Source organism: Lissotriton helveticus, chromosome 3_1 (genome assembly GCF_964261635.1).
Source record: "Lissotriton helveticus chromosome 3_1, aLisHel1.1, whole genome shotgun sequence".
NCBI classification, from domain to species: domain Eukaryota; kingdom Metazoa; phylum Chordata; class Amphibia; order Caudata; family Salamandridae; genus Lissotriton; species Lissotriton helveticus.
In genome coordinates, this window is record NC_136061.1 from 1877214924 (window position 1) to 1877233253 (window position 18330).

Consider the following 18330-nt stretch of genomic DNA (forward strand, 5'->3'; position numbering starts at 1 on the left):
TTTTAATGTAGCCCCAAGCAGACACAGGGGAAGTGTTACAGGCCAGAAAACATGACAACCATCAACGATGAGAGGCGAACCTCATCGCTTCCTTATAGGAGCCTGGTCTTCGTCCTCACTTACCAGAATCTTCTCAGAATAACTTGTAACCAGTCAAGACCCGCTGCTCCAGTATTATTCACACTGCATTTAGGATTAACCAGAGGCAATAAAGATAAATGTCCACAATCTACAAATAGCTTAAATTAACTGGTTTAATTGCAAACAATGAGAAAGGTTTACAACTTTAGAGAAAAGTAAATTAAATGCAACATGTTAAACGTTCCACTAGAGTAAAACAGATTTACTGTATTTGTTCCGTTACTTTCATCACAAACGTGCATGAAACACTCACTGTCTAGTGCTTTGTGCTGCCCCCACTCTCATATAAATCACCAATTCGTAACTCCTCCTTTCGAAGGCGAAAAAGAACACTGGAGCCGTGACCTCCATTTTCAAAGTGTGATTTATTCCGTCAACACTACGTCATCTGGCCCGTGATGAAGAAGTGATTCTAACTCCGAAACACGTTGGACGTAGTGTTGACCGAATAAATCACACTTTCTTTTTCGCATTGGTGATTGCTTTGGAGATTACGGGGGTGGCTACCCCTGTCGTGAGCCCGTCGTGGTAGTGGCTTGGGACTAAGCTGATTATTGATGCGGATGCGAACCGCCCGAGAATGTGGGGATTTTTCTGTACCATCTGGCAACAATTAAGACATTCACCCTTTCGTCGTGACTGCGCAAACCAATGGGAATGCATCCCTATATTCAAAAGCACTTCCACGCTGGCCTGCCTGCACTGTGAAACGAGCTGGAAGAAGGCAGACACGCCGAAACGCGTCCTCGTGAAATAAAATCAATGGACTGATAACCCCGTGAGTGCAGTGTGTTTTTTGAACACGTGAACTTTTGTTATATGGAATGGACCCACCACCATTTAACCGCACCCGTCTAGAAGAGTGCACAATGCGTCCTTGGTGGACTTGGAGCAGAGTACTTAACTACTAACGCGTTGCACCAACAGCGCAGCATTCTGGGAAATGGAGTCGCGGAAAGCGTCAATCATACAGATTGAAGGGATTACGGGAATATGCCGTCTCCTGCTCCGCGAACCATGATGCTGCATGGCATGACGAGGGGGTGTCCAGCAGGCATTTCTACGGAGTGAAAGGTGCTTTTTCGAATAGCAGTGCAACGAAAGGAAAATTGAAGGTCTCTGGCGAGGCAGTTTTAACATTAACACTTAACTATTGCCAAATCGAACCGCCCGAGAATGTGGGGATTTTCCTGTACCATCTGGCAACAATTAAGACATTTACCCTTTCCTCGTGACTGCGCAAACCAATGGGAATGCATCCCTATATTCAAAAGCACCTCCACGCTGGCCTGCCTGCACTGTGAAACGAGCTGGAAGAAGGCAGACACGCCGAAACGCGTCCTCGTGAAATAAAATCAATGGACTGATAACCCCGTGAGTGCAGTGTGTTTTTTGAACACGTGAACTTTTGTTATATGGAATGGACCCACCACCATTTAACCGCACCCGTCTAGAAGAGTGCACAATGCGTCCTTGGTGGACTTGGAGCAGAGTACTTAACTACTAACGCGTTGCACCAACAGCGCAGCATTCTGGGAAATGGAGTCGCGGAAAGCGTCAATCATACAGATTGAAGGGATTACGGGAATATGCCGTCTCCTGCTCCGCGAACCATGATGCTGCATGGCATGACGAAGGGGTGTCCAGCAGGCATTTCTACGGAGTGAAAGGTGCTTTTTTGAATAGCAGTGCAACGAAAGGAAAATTGAAGGTCTCTGGCGAGGCAGTTTTAACATTAACACTTAAGTATTGCCAAATCGAACCGCCCGAGAATGTGGGGATTTTCCTGTACCATCTGGCAACAATTAAGACATTTACCCTTTCCTCGTGACTGCGCAAACCAATGGGAATGCATCCCTATATTCAAAAGCACCTCCACGCTGGCCTGCCTGCACTGTGAAACGAGCTGGAAGAAGGCAGACACGCCGAAACGCGTCCTCGTGAAATAAAATCAATGGACTGATAACCCCGTGAGTGCAGTGTGTTTTTTTAACACGTGAGCTTTTGTTATATGGAATGGACCCACCACCATTTAACCGCACCCGTCTAGAAGAGTGCACAATGCGTCCTTGGTGGACTTGGAGCAGAGTACTTAACTACTAACGCGTTGTACCAACAGCGCAGCATTCTGGGAAATGGAGTCGCGGAAAGCGTCAATCATACAGATTGAAGGGATTACGGGAATATGCCGTGAGTGCAGTGTGTTTTTTGAACACGTGAGCTTTTGATTTATATATAGCTTTTAGTTAGTCATTCTTTGACATAAGTGACCATCAGAGGAGCAAAATAAACAATTCCTATGCAGTGAGAGAGAGAAAGTGGGAGCGAGAGTGTGTGTGTGTTTGTCTGTCCGTGTGTCAGCATCTCCAAACATGTGCAAACGTTTAAAAACATACATTTACTTGGGGAAAGTAACAATCATTAAGAAACACACCCTTTCCCTAATGGGCAGTATGTTATCAAAAATACACTTGTTCAACCTAGCAGAAAACGGAGCAGGGTTTTAAACGATGCAGACAAATTCTGACTTTTGTTGATAATGAATGTTTCTCATAAAAATGCTATTACGTGGGGACGACAGAGCCTTTTCGAGAATCGGTTTCATTTTCTGTTTCCTCAACTGCGAACTGCAATAGAAAGGAATCGTTAAGAAGTTATTATGGTCCGTTATTTTAGCAAAACTAAAATAATATATTGGTGACAAATTAAAACAGACGTGGCAGAATTTAAAATATGGACCCTTAACATAAGAAAGCATTCAACTGAACTCTTTTAATAGAATATTAGTATGAACCATTTTCATCCAGTATAAAGCATTAGGACACTGGCCCACATGCATCATTGTTACATTTTGCACTTCCTAATTTGCGAAAAATAAGGAATCGCAAATTAAGAAGTGCAAAATGCTATGCATCATTATTTTCGGTATTCATTTGGGATTCGGTAAAAATCGCAATTTTTACCGAATCCCAAATGAATACCGATTTCTTAAGTAAATTTTCGCAATTCCCATTGATTCCTATGGGCCAAGGAGTCAATGCAAATTGCGAGTGGCACTTAGAAAATTTCATGGGTGCAGGGGGGGATCCAAAGGACCCCCCCATGCACCCCTGAAATGTATTTTTCGCATCATGTTTCACACACACATGTCCTAAAGACATGTGTGTGTTAAACATGAATGTTGAAAAAAATACTTTTTCACCATTTTAAACACTTTTTCCAAATTTACCGAGTGGTTCAACCACTCGGTAAATTTGGCACCCTAATTGCGAATTTCCACTTGTCAAAGTAATGATGCATTGCTTTTAAGAAGTCGCACATCTGCGACTTCTTAAAAGCACCCGCAATTTTAGAACTCGCAAAAATATTACGAATTCTAAAATTGCTTCATGCATCCCAAAAAGCACTTTTGCATTCGCAAACGGCCGATTTTAAGGAATCGCACCGTTTGCGACTACAAAAATGCTTGATGCATGTGGGCCACTGTCTTTCAAGTTTACTTTACCCCTACCATTGGTTCACAAACTGCTAATGCAAGTAAGCACTCGGCAGAGTACGAAAGGAGGCTTTGACAACATTGTGCCGCGTAAATCACATTTGCAAGGTCACCCATGAGAGGCGATTTTTTTTAATGTTATGTAGTGAGAAAATATGATGGGGAATAAGAATGCGAATCCGAAAATGACTTCAGCAACAACCGTAATGGTGCGTTATAGAATTCAATAGAAGCCCAGGTTAGATGTCCTGCACATCTAACCTGGGCTTCTATTGGAATTCTAGAACGCATATTAGCAAGCCCATTATCGCCGTTTTAGTATCAGTTTCTTGCCGCTAATGCCCCTTAATGTTTAAAAAAAATAGTCACCCTCACAATGTCTCTTTTTTTCAATAAAGTAAAACCTTCTGGTTACATCATTTAACAAATATAAATAATGCACTTATTCATTGTATTATCAATGCTGCACCTGTTATGAGATTGTGGAATGTGGTGCAATTCTGCAGATAGTTCGAAGTGTATTTCCAATCCCTCACTAACACCAGGCCGGCAACACAGTGGGAGCACAAGGAAATGTTAATAATAATGGTTGACTTGATTCTGAACAATAACGTGTTTCTGTTCGAGAAAGAGTGGTACAGACAAATACAAGGAGTAGCCATGGGCTCCAGATTTTCAGCTTCCTACGCCAATCTCTTCATGGGGTGGCTAGAGGATGAGTGTATCTGGGGGCCAAGGGGTACTGAATGGTGCAACTCAATTATTTATTGGGAACGCTTTATAGATGATTGCATCATGATCTGGTCAAAACTATTGGACAAGGTAAAACTATTTTGTGACTACCTAAATACTGATGACATGGACCTTAACTTCACATATCAGTGTGAAGTTAAGGTATCAATGTACAGCATGACTGACATTGTTGTTTTAGATATAGAGTTATTCATTCGGCATAATCAAATACAGAGCAGACTCCATCAAAACCCTTCTTCATGTAATGCTTTATTACATGCTTATAGTGCACACCCTAAACACCAGATTCAGGCCATTCCTTTTGGGGGATTAACTAGGGGAAGAAGAAACTGTAGCAACGATGGTGATTTTTTAACCTGCATGGAGAATATGAAGTCATGCCTAACTGCTTGGGGTTTGATACACTAACTATCAGGACAGCGGAATGTAAGATTCTCAAAATCAAAAGACAGGACACTCTGAAAGACAAACATACTAAACAGGATGAGACTGTGAAAACGGGATTAATCACTGAAATTCTACAGTCGGATAAAACATTGAAAGAGTTCACCTTAGAGAGACCCAGTATTACATATAGATGGGGTAAGACACTTAAATCACAACTGAGCCCTAGGTATCCCAGACACAGACCAACATCACATTGGCTGACACAACATACATTGGGATTTTACAAACGTAGACATTTTGGTGTTTGCAGATGGGCTAGTGATAAGCAAAATTATTTTAATGGTGCAGAAGTAAGGACTTGCTATACGATACAATATTAACTGCAACACAAAATATGTAGTGTACATTATAGAGAATGAATGGAAATGCATATATGTGGACAGCACGATAGAAGACTTAAGGAAAGGATACGCAAATATCTAACACCGTTGTAACATCAGGATGTGAGATATCTGATGGCAACACATGCGATGGAGTGTAAGGTGCAGGGCCAACATAAACGCTTCACCTTCTTCAGTATGGATCAGTATGGACATTCCTCTGGGTGCATCTTTTGAAGTGTCTTTTGTGTTATTGCTGTGACGGGTTTGTTTGCTAGCTCCGTATTTACTTTCTTGGTTTGGTCTTGGGATAATATTCGACTCTTCTCTGTTTTCTCCTGATCACAGATGGCTTGAGCGTCTGCGTCTTGAGTCATTCGAGTGTATGTGTATATCGGTTTCTGGGGGTGGTGTGGCTTGTCCCCTCGCCTGTGTTTGGTCCTTTCCTCATAGTCGTTGAGTCGACTGTCGTCAGTCTCCTCTGTGTGATCTGTGTCTCTGCTTGATGGTTCTCCAGAGTAGTATGTTAGTTTCCGAATATAACGTGACTTGTCCCCTCGCCGGTGTTTGGTATTTTCATCATGACCATTGAGTAGACTGGTCTCGGTCTTCTCTGTGTGGTCTGTGTCACTACTTGATATGTCTCCAGAGTAGTTGTCTCCAGAGTAGTGTGTTGAGTGACTTCTCGGCGTTATGTCAATCCGGTTGTTCCTGGCTGTCCCAGTCTTTCGTACACCCTTGTCCATTGTCCTTTGTGTTGGTGACTCAGGGAGTTCCCTGTCACTTCGTCTTTCATGGTATCTTGTCTCTGGTCCGCCTTCGCCCTCCCTCTCTCGGGTTTTGTTAGTCTCCTGGGCCTTCCTCGCGGACATGGAGGATGTCTCCTTGGATGTTTCCTTTCTTCTCTTCTCTCGGGTTTTGTTTGACTCCTGAGCTTTCCTCGCGGACATGGAGAATGACTCTTTTCTTCTCTTGTCGTTTCCTGCGTCCTGGTGGAATTCTTTGGACGCTTCCCTCGCTGTGACCCGCTCTCCAATTTCGGCTCTCCTGATGATCTCTTTTAGCGAGAACCGCCCTTGAATGATCTTGCGCTTGGTGTCAGGTTTTGAACAGCCTTCAATCACCCGCAGTCGGATAGCATCTTCATTTGTGAAGGTGTCGAAGTGGCAACATTTCACTAGACGTTGCAGCCGGGTAATGAAGCTTGGTAAGGATTCGAATGGTTCCTGCCGTGCTGCGTTGAAAACAGTGCGTCTCTCTGAGTCCTCTATATGTCTCTGTGTCTTTTGCTAAAAATGTTTTGATTAAACGTCGGCCTTCGTGACCCACCAGCTGAAGCAGTAGTAGTCGACGTCTGCTATCCCTCTGCTCACCGGTCGTTGTGAGGAATTCGTCCAATGACTCCAGCCACCTTGACCATTCAGGACCTAAACAGTGGGCGCTGGTCTGTGCCACTGGAGGAGGTACTCCAATGCAGGGGTTGGGTTTATGCGTGTCTTTCCTCACAGGCATGATGGTGTGGTACGCAGGCTTCAAGTAGACGGACTTGATTTCTTGAGATCAACTTGGTCGTCACTCAGCCAGTTTGTGTTAAAATGCGTTGTTTGTAATTGCGCCTTGCATTTGCTTGTACTTGTCTCGTTGTAATTCTTGCACTTGAGATTGTACGTTTGTCAATGTCCGTTCATCTACCTATGCCAGCGTTCGATGCGTTACGTTGTCTTTGACTTGTGCTTCTTGTGTTCAAGTTTGCATTTGCATGTACTTGCTATGTTCAGAATTTGCATTTGCTCGTGTTCGTTGCGTTTAAGGCTTGTATTTGCTTGGGTTTGTTGCTTCACAATTTGCCTCACAGTTGCCAATGCTTGTTTCCACCTCAGCCTGCCTGACCTCAAAATGACTGCTCTGGATGCTTAACAGGGTTTGGGACAAAACCCGCCTGACTCCAAGATGGCTGCCCGGAAATCTCACTCTCCACGAGATTTGAGATGCATTCAGTCTCCAGCTCACCGAGTCACACCAGACACTCACCGGGAGCTTCTTACATGCCCAGCAGGTCTTGTCCAGCGTAGTCCACGATCTTCGGCCACTTTCCACCCTGCAGGTAAGCCAGGGAAAGATTCCCGACGTCTTTCTTTTGTCCACGTGCCATCCCTCACGCATCAGGGGTGAGCCCCGATGTCGGCAAAATCGGCGCTTTCCTTCCGGCGCCTCCACAGGGGTCCCTCGCTTCTCTGGACTCCCCTCACTCCTCAGGGCCCTTCAGGAGGGCTGGATTGGGCTCCCAGTTTCCTCTTTGACCTCAAACCCTCCAGGGGTATTCACGGTGCACTCGCGCTGTTTTGGCGCGAACCAGCGCTCTCGGGGCTATGGTTGCAGCGCTCAGCCACGCTGGTCATGCGGGGCTCTACACGATCATCTGATCGTGGGGCTACTCGTTTACAGCTGGCCTCAGTCTATGGGCGGCGGCTTCGTGGGGCACACGGGTCGCGACGGTGACCACGTCCTGGCTGGTGCCCGGGACAGGGCTTCTTTCCAGCTGCAGTGTTAATCGCACCGCTTGTCTATCTTGCGAGTTCCTCAGCGCTCCACGCAGCTTTCCAGCCACGGAGCTTTGGACCAGGCTGACTCACCCTCTCATTTGCAATCGGTGCAGCTGTTTGTCGGGTGCTTCCAGATTTTCGCGCGGATTTCCACTTTGGCCACACTTCTGGCTGGTTTAGGCGTCGCACGCCGGGTGCCTTCTTCACTTAGGCAAGCAGCTTGGTGGAGTCCGCCGGACACCGCTTTGGGCAGCGTGTGAGTCCTTCGGGTTTCGCGTTCCACATGCGCCACGCTGGCACAGGCTGCAGGCTCTCTGTTCACGGCCGCTTACAGGCGGTAGGGGTTTATAGGCACTGTGGGCTTCAGTACTTATCCCATCCTCGTCGCCATTGTCGTGCCTTCCCCTTAATTACCACAGGAGCCAGGAGCAGGTTGCAACATGACCTTTATTCTATCATGCCTGCTCATAACTGATCCTTCCGTCCTTGTCCCTCCTATTCCTGTTCCTCCTCCCTAGCTCCGCCCCCCCAACCACTAGACTGCATCACGACACGACAATGTTCAACTTGACCCCAGATTGGGCAATAGTGAACTGAAGCTAAGACGCAAAGAAACAACACGGATAATGCTTCTTAAAGCTGTGGACAGGGTCTTAATACAGACCAGGACTTGCAATACTTTCTGGGGGAGTAGAGTGTATGAAAAAATAAATGTGGGAGTTCTTTCTGGTCCTTATGTGAATATAGAATGTAGAGGAAACAAATGAAATTTAGATGAAGACCGGTACGCAGACAGCAAAGATACGCCAGAGTCGGACTTGTACTTCGTGAATGCTTTATTTAGTGCATAAAAAGGTGCATGTCGTCAGACGCGTTTCTGGCACGTCCGTGCCCTTGCTCACTGATACCTAACGGTAAAACAACACTGCAATTTAAAAAAAGGGTCACCTGTGTATTCCGCGCCAAACAGTAATCAAGCATGGCCACAGAAATGGGACTACACAATACATATGTCAGATAGAAACTGACTAGGGCAGGCGCCAGTTTAAAATGCATATAGTGCAAAGTTTCAACATCGGCGATGACCAAATGATAAACAATCAATTACATCTAGAGCATAGTCGATTATTGTAGACATTGATAAATACTACTAAGTGCATATGTGCAGATTGCAAATCCAAAATGCTAAAATGACATCATTTAAACAGCAATCGATGGCATATGTTCAGCTCAAAGATTCTTATTTCTAGGGTATGCTTAAATGCGTGAGTATTGTGCCATATATCCTTTCCCTCTATTACCTGTACAAATACGTTGATTTGGGAAGGATGATTGGACTAAGCCCCAAATAGGCTAAACATAGTATGCTGTTAAAAAATGACTGCCATTCTGCATATTGAACACAATGATAGCGTGCAAATCGCAAATTCATAATTAAAATAGCATGTATAACAAAATCATTATACAACAATCGATTGTGTGAGCTAAAAGCGAATTAATACCATTTGGAAATCATACCCAGATGTTTGCAAATGCAAACGCATCTATTAAAGACATTGACTGTACCAATACACGATGTTAAAAACTGACCCTAGATACTTTAAATCTATAAATAGCATTGTAGGGCACCCCTCTACCTGATGGTTCTATCTTATGAATATCAAATAGTTTACACCCTCACCATTACGGTGTTCCTAATGGGTGATCTGGGCATGGGTATATGTTACACGCTTGGGTGATACAGGAATGCTGATCCTAAAATTTCAATTACAGTGCTGAAACTGGTGTTTAAAGTGCATAAAAGTTAGAATACATGTGCTAAAGTGCTCTGAATCTTTATTTAAAAGCAAAAAATTATGTCATATATGCCACAAGGAAAGTCAGGAATGCAAGGTTAGATATATGTTGGAATCGTACGTGAGTTACTGAGAGCCCTCAGTCTATCCTGAATTTAAAGAAAGGGATGCCACGAGATTGTCATACTGTATAGAGTTGGGATTGTTTACAAAAGTTGCGTAGATCTTCCCCCATGTTGAGGCCTCCTGGGGTCTTACTGTTAAGTTGGATGATGTATCTGGACTCTAGTTGTCTCAAGGTCTTTTCATTATCACCTCCTTTCTTATTGGGAACAACTGCATCTATCACGAAATATTTCAGGTGTGATACATCTTTACAGTGAGTAGTTTGAAAATGCCGTGCTACAGGGTAGCTCTGGTCAGCATTCACTATCGCACGTAAATGTTGTAAGATGCGTACATGGACTGCCAACTTAGTACTGCCCACATACACAAGGTTGCAACTACACCGTATATGTAATATATATTCACTGAAAAAACAAGATTACAGGGACGTTATAGTTAGGTTCACGTTTTACCCGCACAAAACCATAGAAATTTGGCAGTTATAGTTATACTTATACTTATTTTAGGAAACTATAACTCGTGGCCTAAAGATATTTAATGGAATGAGTATAACTATAACTTGATTTTTATGTTTTTTCATGTAAAACAATTTATAATTACAGTATGTTAATACATATACTGCCTTTGGCCATGCACGGCAGGGGTTGGCCGCAGCCCCAGTCTCTGTGGCCAACCGCCCGTACATGCATCCAGCCCCATAATGCGCACGGCCCTTGGCCGTGCGTGGCTGGGGTTTGGTGTGTGAGTGGGTGTATTTTTTTTTCATTGTGCTTTGGATCTGTGGTTACACTCGGTGCCACGCTGAACGCCACTGTGATTCTGAGGATCCGAAATTCTGTGAGGGGAATCTCAGGGATCTCTCCATGTGTGTATGGGATCAGGATACCTGTATCCTGACCCCTTTTGTGTTTTGGCACTTTATTTTTCCTTCCTCTGGGCCAAGCGACAAAGCAAACAGCAGCCAAAACCTTCCTGTCAGGCTGTGGCTAGCCAATCAGGGCCTTGCTTTTCCCTTGAATCGCGGATCTTCCATGAGTGGATCTGCAAAGGGTTCACCTCCCTAGATATACAAATTTCTTCTTCCTCAAATAACAAAAGGCACTCTTTCTGGATCAAGATCTATTTGCCTGCCAAATTTGGTGTAATTCTGTTAAGCGGTTTGGGCTTTAGCCGTGTCTAAATTCTGCAAAATCCCCATAGACACTGAAAGGGAAAAAAGCGTCTTGGCCACCCTCTCTCCCCTTTTCTCTACTTCCTGTGACGAATCACCCCCAAACTTTATATAACAGCTGAACTAATGCTTACTAGCTTTGAAATTGCCTAAAGATTGGTCAAACGGCGCCAACTTTTTTTGGCAAAACAAAAAGCGCTTTATATATGAAAAAGTCAGTCTTAACTCTAGCTACCTCCTGGCTATCGACAGTAGGTAGTCCACTCACTCACCCATACAGCTACTCATAGTCACTCTCCAGTACAGCCACCACCACACAGTGGCTCTGTGAATAGCTCTATGGGTGAGTGACTGGTTGTGTAAAAGGGTATAGGGGTAAATGAGTGACTGAGTGGGTTTATAGGTAAATGAGTGGGCGTGAGAGTGGCTATTTTGCACAGTAAGTAGCTGTAGGAAAGTAAGATCTGCTTTGATGGTTACCCCTACCCCAGCAACTGTGCTTTCTTCCCTAAATTTACATGGTAAGTATTTTGGTGCCTCTACAATTACTGCTGTATCTATCTAAGGCTCTAGTATATGGTACTAACGTGCCCATGTCATAGGTACACCAAAGTCTCCCATGGGCCAGCTGTGGCTGGTGCAGATAAGAGGGTTAAGGGAGAGGGGCTGGGTGTGGGGGGAGGGCGTTTTGATGGACGATGATGGGGGACAATCAAATAAATCATTAATTTCCCCTCATTATCATTAATCGAAATCCCCCCCACTGCTCTTACCTGCACAGGCCGCGGCTGCCAAGGGCTGCATCATGTTTTGTGTCACCGATGGGACTCCACTTAAAACTGTTAGTTGGTGCTTGCATCTCTCACGAGAGATATAACTTTCCTTATATCTGAGGTAACTGCACTTAAAACTTATAAGTCATCCCTATGGCAGGCTCTTCAGTCTTGAGGGTACGGTGCTTGGATATAAGTGGAAGGGTGCCCCTGCATGAGCAGGACAACCTACACACTAACTATATAGTGGCCGCACCAAACCCAGTCAAGTTTGGTATCAGACATATTGGAATCCTATCCCAACACTGATTCTTGTGCTGGAAGTATGATCCCATGTACTAGGGGGGTCGTTAGGGGACCTCCTGTATTCCCGGTAACAGCCTTTCAGGGTCTACCAGCAAGGTAGTGCTGCTGCTGAACACAGACATGATTCTCCCCTTCTGCTGCTGAGCCAAGCTTGAGCGAGGGATGGTAGAACAATACGTTTTCTATGACAGGGAGATGTGATCACCTCCAAAGGAAGGACTTGGTGCATTGGGCTGGGGTGGGGAGCGCTTGCACTTCGACTGGAATGAAGGCTGCACCAAGGAAGACTCCTACTGCTCCTGGTCTCACTCTTCTTCAAATCTTCTACATCTTCTGTGCTTCATCCAGGTTCTTCAACAGGCCTGTGGGCATCAAGGACACCCAAAGAAGTCTCCCTTGGATTGAAGTAGTCACTCCCCTGCATCTGCAGGCACAACAACGAAGCTGACTGGTCTGCCGCTCCTCTCATCCTACAGACTTCCTAAAGCCTAGCAACACAGGTGGAGGTTTTGCAGCTCCCTTGAAGCCTGACCAGTCTTGTCAGCAGTTTTGAGGACCGTATCCCTTATCAGGCTGCTGGGACCAAACTGCTATGCACCGCTTCAACTTGCCATTGCCAAGGCTTATTGGCTCTACACTCCAGATACATTTGAGCTACATGAAGCTCCACCCTCCAGCAGTTCAGTTCCTGAAGAAGAGTCCTTCCTGCATCTCCTGAATTTTTTAGAGAGCTGCTTGAGGTCTTCTTACGCCTCCTATGCCTTTGGCCTGTGGGTCCTCCTGAGGGTCTTCTCTTGCTTCCGTGGGCTTCCCTGCTTGCTAGGGCCTACTCTGACTCTCCTGCCTTTGTTGAGTCCCTTCAACCTTGCAGGTCCCAACATTTGCTCCTTTTCATCATTCACACCAGGCTTGTTGGTGCTCCCACTGGACACATACCACTTAGACACTGACAGCTGAAGTGGGACAGCTTGCGCACAGATCCTGGTCTTCCTCAGCGTTGCCTGGTCCTCACAGCTGCAGCGACAAGGTCACCATCGTCTCTTCCGAACCTCTCAACATCGGTGGGCACTGTGCTTCCTTGCCTCCTGGTCACTTCTGAGTGGCATAGACTCTGTCTCCTCAGCTCGCAGGTTCTTCACTTCAAGAATCCAGCCTTAGATTCCACCGTACTACTTCACAGTCTTCTCTAGAGGCATCTTCTTTGAAGTCTCCCATTGCTGTCTACAGCAGGCTCCAATGTCAATTCACCCCTATGCACCCAGCTTCCCTGGTGCAAGCAACTTGGTTCCTGGGGCATCCATGGCTGGGGTGGTTCTCTAACTTCTGAGTTTTTCGGACTCCTCCAGGAAGGGTCCTTCTTCTTTAAAACTGCAGACGCGACTTCTCCATTTACTTCCATTGGGCATGCAGCTGTGTTTCTACTCTGCACAGTTTCTGTGGGGTTCCTTTGGTACTTACCTTGGGTGGTTCCTTGTGTCACCAGCTCCTCCGAGTTTTCTGGTCCAAGTCCCGTTCTCCTTTGGAGTTCGCATTCCACTTTTTTAATCTATGATTTTGTTTCCCCCTGGAGACTAGTGTATATTTGTGCAACTTACCTGATTATTGCAAAGTATTCTTGTTTATTGTGTTGATATCTCCGGGCAGGAGATATACCAATGTGTAAGTGAGTGTGTTGTAGAATAAATAGACTTTTTTTAGATAAACACTGTGTGGTCTCTTTTAATTTACCTTACACTATTGCTTAAAGTTGGTGAAACAAGCTGCTTTACACTCCTTCAAGATAAGCCTGAAGGCTGTTCTGCACAGCTACTACTTTGAGAGCTTTCTGAAATCACAATAGGGGGTTGTCTGGATTACTGCATGGTGCATCGCTTGAATAGGTGTGAACCATATCCTAAATCAGCCGACTAAATTGGTGGGCAGCGGTTGGAATTTATACCTGCACTGTTTTACCAATTAATCAAGTGAAGGTTACATAAAAAGCTAACACTAGCTAGGCACATATAAAATACTGTGATCAAGTAAGTTCTACTGAACATTTTGGGTTAGTAGTGAAGGGTCTAGCACAACCCTTTCTCCAATCTTTGGAAGTTTAGTTTCACTAGGGTAAGTAGGTGAAACACCACACTACACCTACTACCGTGTCTTTAGCTGGTAAGTACAGTGACGACCCACACTCTAGATACAGTGGTCTTAAGTTCCAGGAACTCAGGACCCTGGCTGCATCTAAGAAACTCAAGGCAGGTAGCAACCCTACATAAAGCAGCTCTTTGAGGTGCTCCTGCAGGATGAGCTCCAGAATTCTGATAGGTCAGAAGAGCAGGACAAAGCGGGTATGGGTGGTGTGGCTCCAGAAGGAGGGTCAGGGGTGCCTCACCCTAGTGACCCCAATTCTGAGCCTGACCAAGTGGAGTCTAAAGACCCCTCAATGGTGAACTTTAATCCCACAGGGAATAGTTCTAGTTAAATAGAGGGAGGCCCTAGAGGAAGCACCCTCTTTATTCTTCCTGGGAGGGTGCGAAGAGTCCAGGGGAGGTCTAGGTCCTCCTCTGTAAATTCAACCTTCTCTGTTGCTTCCATAGGGACCTTCCTCTCTAGCCAGAGGGATGACTCCTTAGAAAGGGAATACCATCTGCTCAATCTTGAGAGAGCCAAGCTCAGAATCAAGAAGGTACAGTTACCCTTAGCTAAGGAGACCCTAGAAGGTCAGAGGGCCAGGAAGAATTTGAGATTAGGATCCTATGGTGGCAGAACTAGTGAACCTAGGGTTAGGCAACACTCATTTGACACTAGAAACCTCAAGCAGGACAGTCCCTCCTTACCAGGAGGGGGATGACATCCATAAATTGATCACTGCTTTAATGATGGCATGTACTGAAGGTCCCTCAGTGGCTGTGGGAAGCTATCCTGTAGCTCTCCTTTCCAAACAAAGGTAGAGGCAAACTTCTCAGTATAAGGGAAGAAGATGCAGATAATTAAACAGTTGAAATATGCCCTCATATATGGGTTTGGTTTAACCACTTAACAATATAGGGTCCCGTTTAGGGACACAAAAGGCACACACTCAAGACTGGGTAGATTTTATCGATAGTGCTATAAAGGCTCTGGAAGGCTGACTTCATGGAAGTAATGTGCATGATTATGAAGGACTGTACAGTTTACTGATGAGGGAGCACATCCTTATTAACTGACAACATGGTGGTGGTGACTAGAAGAAGCAATAGTCTTCTAAGGCCCTAGAGAAGGGTGGGGAGGAAGGTAATCACAATAATGAGTCTTTTCAAAGTCCCTAAATAATCTTCCTCTGAGGGTGGGTCCCAAACCTCTTCCTCTTCTAACAAGAAATGTTGGTGCTATCTCTGTAAGAAAAAAGGCCAATAAATCAATAAAGCAGGGACTTGTATAGCACGTCCATTCCCCTTTGAGGATCTCAAGGCTCTGGGGGAGGGAGGCTGCTGGCCAGATTGGGTGGAGGATCATTTGAAGAGCCAGGTCTTGAGGTCCTTCCGGAATTGGGTCAGCGATGCGTGTTGCTGAGGTGCAGGGCAGGGTGTTCCAGGTCTTGGCGGTGAGATAGGAGAACAACTTTCCTCCGGTTCTGATGTTGTGGATCCTGGGGACAGAGGCAAGTGCAAGTTGGGAGGATTGGCGTTTTCTGGCGGGAGCGTTGAATGTGAGGCGGTTGTTTAGGTATGCTGGTCCTTCTTTGTGTAGAGATTTGTAGGCATGAATGAGGAGCTTGAAAGTGATGCTCTTGCTTGCCGGCTGCCAATTGAGTTGTCAGAGGTGTTGCGTGATGTGGTTGTGGCAGGGGATGGTGAGGACCAATATGGCTGTGGCGTTTTGGATGTTCTGTAGTTTCTTAAGCTGTTTCTGGGTGACGCCGGCGTAGAGTGCATTGCCACAGTCTAGTCTTCTGGTGACCTGTGCATGGGTGAACATATTTCTGGATTCTGTGGGGATCCATCTGAATGTCTTTTGAAGCAGGTGGAGCGTGTGGAAGCAGGCTAAGGACACTGTTAATTTGGCAGTTCATAGTGAGTGAGTCCAGTATGAGGCAGAGGTTGCATGCGTGGTCCTACAGGGTGGGGAGAGATCCCAGAGAGGCTGGCCATCAGGAGTCATCCCGGCTGAAGGGGTGGGTCCTAGGATAAGTACCCATCTTGTCCGAGTTGAGCTTGAGGCAGTTGTCTTTCATCCAGGTAGCAATGGCCTTCATTCCACTGTGGAAGTTGGTGCTGGCAGTTGTGGGTTTATCGGTGAGGGAGAGGATCAGCTGGGTGTCGTCGGCGTATGAGATGAAGTTGAGTCTGTGGCTTCTGACGATGGCTGCAAGGGGGCCATGTAGACATTAAAGAGGGTGTGTTTGAGGGAGGTACTCCGCAGCTGATCTTCATGGGTTCTGAGAGGAACGATGATAGTCTGACTCGCTGGGTCCCGCAGGTGAGGAAGGAGTGGATCCATTCCAAAGCCTTGTCGTGGATGCCGGAGTCGTGGAGTCTGATGTTTAGAGTGCGGTGGGAGACGATGCTGAAAGTGGGCGAGAGGTCTAGTAGGCTGTGGGCTGCAGTCTTGCCCAGGTCGAGGATGGAGCAGATGTCATCTGTGGCGGTGATGAGTGTAGTCTCTGTGCTGTAGTTGCTTTGGAAGCCAGGTTGGGAGGTGTCCAGGAAATGACCATAGGACAAAAGATGCCAATTGATCTAAGTCTGACACCAAGGATACCACTACTAATACTCCTAAAACTTCTAGTGCCCCTAGTAATAGCACTGGCAGTAGTAGTGCCCCCAAGAGTTTAGTAGGGTTAACCTAGGGTACATAAATGCGTTCTGGCCTAGTGAAGACACCGCCTCAGGCTGTGTTAGTCTGTGATGGTGGCATGGAGCTTACAAGTAAGGTGACCATATGCCACCTTACTTGTAAGTCCCACTAACCTGGGCATGTACATACAACAGCCTCTCATCAATGGTCATGAAGCTGTAGCTTACAGGGACACAGGGGGCAGTGTCACTATGGTGACAGAGAAACTTGTATCTCCTAAGCAAATCCTACTTGGTCCAATTTACTAAGTGACCAATACAAGCAGTGTCAGGACAGATCATCCTATGGCAGTTGTAAATCTCAGCTGGGGAAGGGTAACTGGCCCAAAGAGAGTTGTGGTATCCCCAGACCTACATGAGGACTGTCTACTGAGTAATGATATGGAAACTTCTGCCTGGTGTGATGTTGAGTTCAGGACGCCCGAAGAAACGATGGGAATCTCAGCCAGTGCCATTGCTGTCACGAGGGCTCAGCCCAAACAGTTAAGCACTGAGGGAGCTCTGGATCGTGGAATAATGGACCAGCCACCTCCCAAAAGGAGTTGTAGGAATGGTAAGGATTTATCCACCTCAAAGACTACCAGTGACAATCAGTCTCCTGAGGCAGATGATTTCAGTACCTGTGAAGGAACTGTCCCAGAGGAGCTTGGGCCTGACTAGGTAGAGCTGCTGGGAGCAGGGGACTTTCCATGGAAGACTTGAGTTGGAGCAGAAGACCTGGCCCTCTCTTGAACAACTCAAACATCAAGTTGCTGATCAAGAGGCAGGGAATGCCAGGGGGTCCCGTAGGACTTATTGGGAAGATGGGCTCCTGTTTTCTGAAAGTAGAGACCCCAAGCCTGGTGCCACCAGGAGGTTGGTCATACCTCAGAAAATTAAGGGTTTTCTATTGCCTAGTGCACAACATTTCCCTTGCAGGACATCTTGGACAAAGCAAGACTTGGGGCAGGCTTTTTTTTTTTGTTTCAAAAAACCTTTATTGAGTCATAGAGCATGATACATCAATGCATAAACTTCAAATAATGACATTAAGCATATATAGGTCATCTTCCCATGCTGTGACGAGGTAGTCATTAAACTAAAATGAAAGGGATAATCAAAAGTTACCCTAACCCCTCCCTCCCCCCCTTAACATAACATGGATGAATTCGTAGGAAGCAAATGTCCATAGTAGTCCGGAAGTAGTCCATATGCATAGCAGATGTACAAAGAGCGATGTAAGGGTGTCGTCCATCTTCTGTACCCCACCCTCCCAGTTGCCAGTAAGGAGACACAATAATCAGGTCACAACCCCAACATAGGAATAATAAATTAGGTCCATTCCCGCATGAATACAGAGTGAGCAACACATACAAATACAACCCCAATAGCTGGTGAGCAGTAGCAGAGTGTATGCGGATACGGAGTCACTCAGATGTTGTAGTGAGCAGCGCTGCAGTGGGTAGAGCCTCCCCAGCCTGAATGTCCTCTTCTCCTGCACTCAACCGAAGAAGATATGCCGTGAGTGGTGCCCATATGTCCCTCGGCTGTGAGGTGAGGGGGAGGAGCTCAGCATAGTCGTGCAGCCTCTCTTGCCAAGTAGACAGGGAGTGAATCCAACATTTAAACTTGGGGACGCGGCCTCTGCCCCAGCGGCAT

General features: G+C 46.0%; 1 protein-coding gene across 1 annotated transcript in view; it reads right to left on the reverse strand.

Moving 5' to 3' along the window:
- Nucleotides 1–234: 234 nt before the first annotated feature.
- The window catches only part of LOC144823935 (sperm-specific sodium:proton exchanger-like), a 5382759-nt gene continuing 5364663 nt past the window's right edge, over nt 235–18330 (reverse strand). Inside the window, exon 24 of the mRNA XM_078682869.1 lies at nt 235–2768. Coding sequence (XP_078538995.1) covers nt 2706–2768 — 63 coding nt within the window. The 3' untranslated portion in view covers nt 235–2705. The remainder of the gene's footprint in view (nt 2769–18330) is intronic.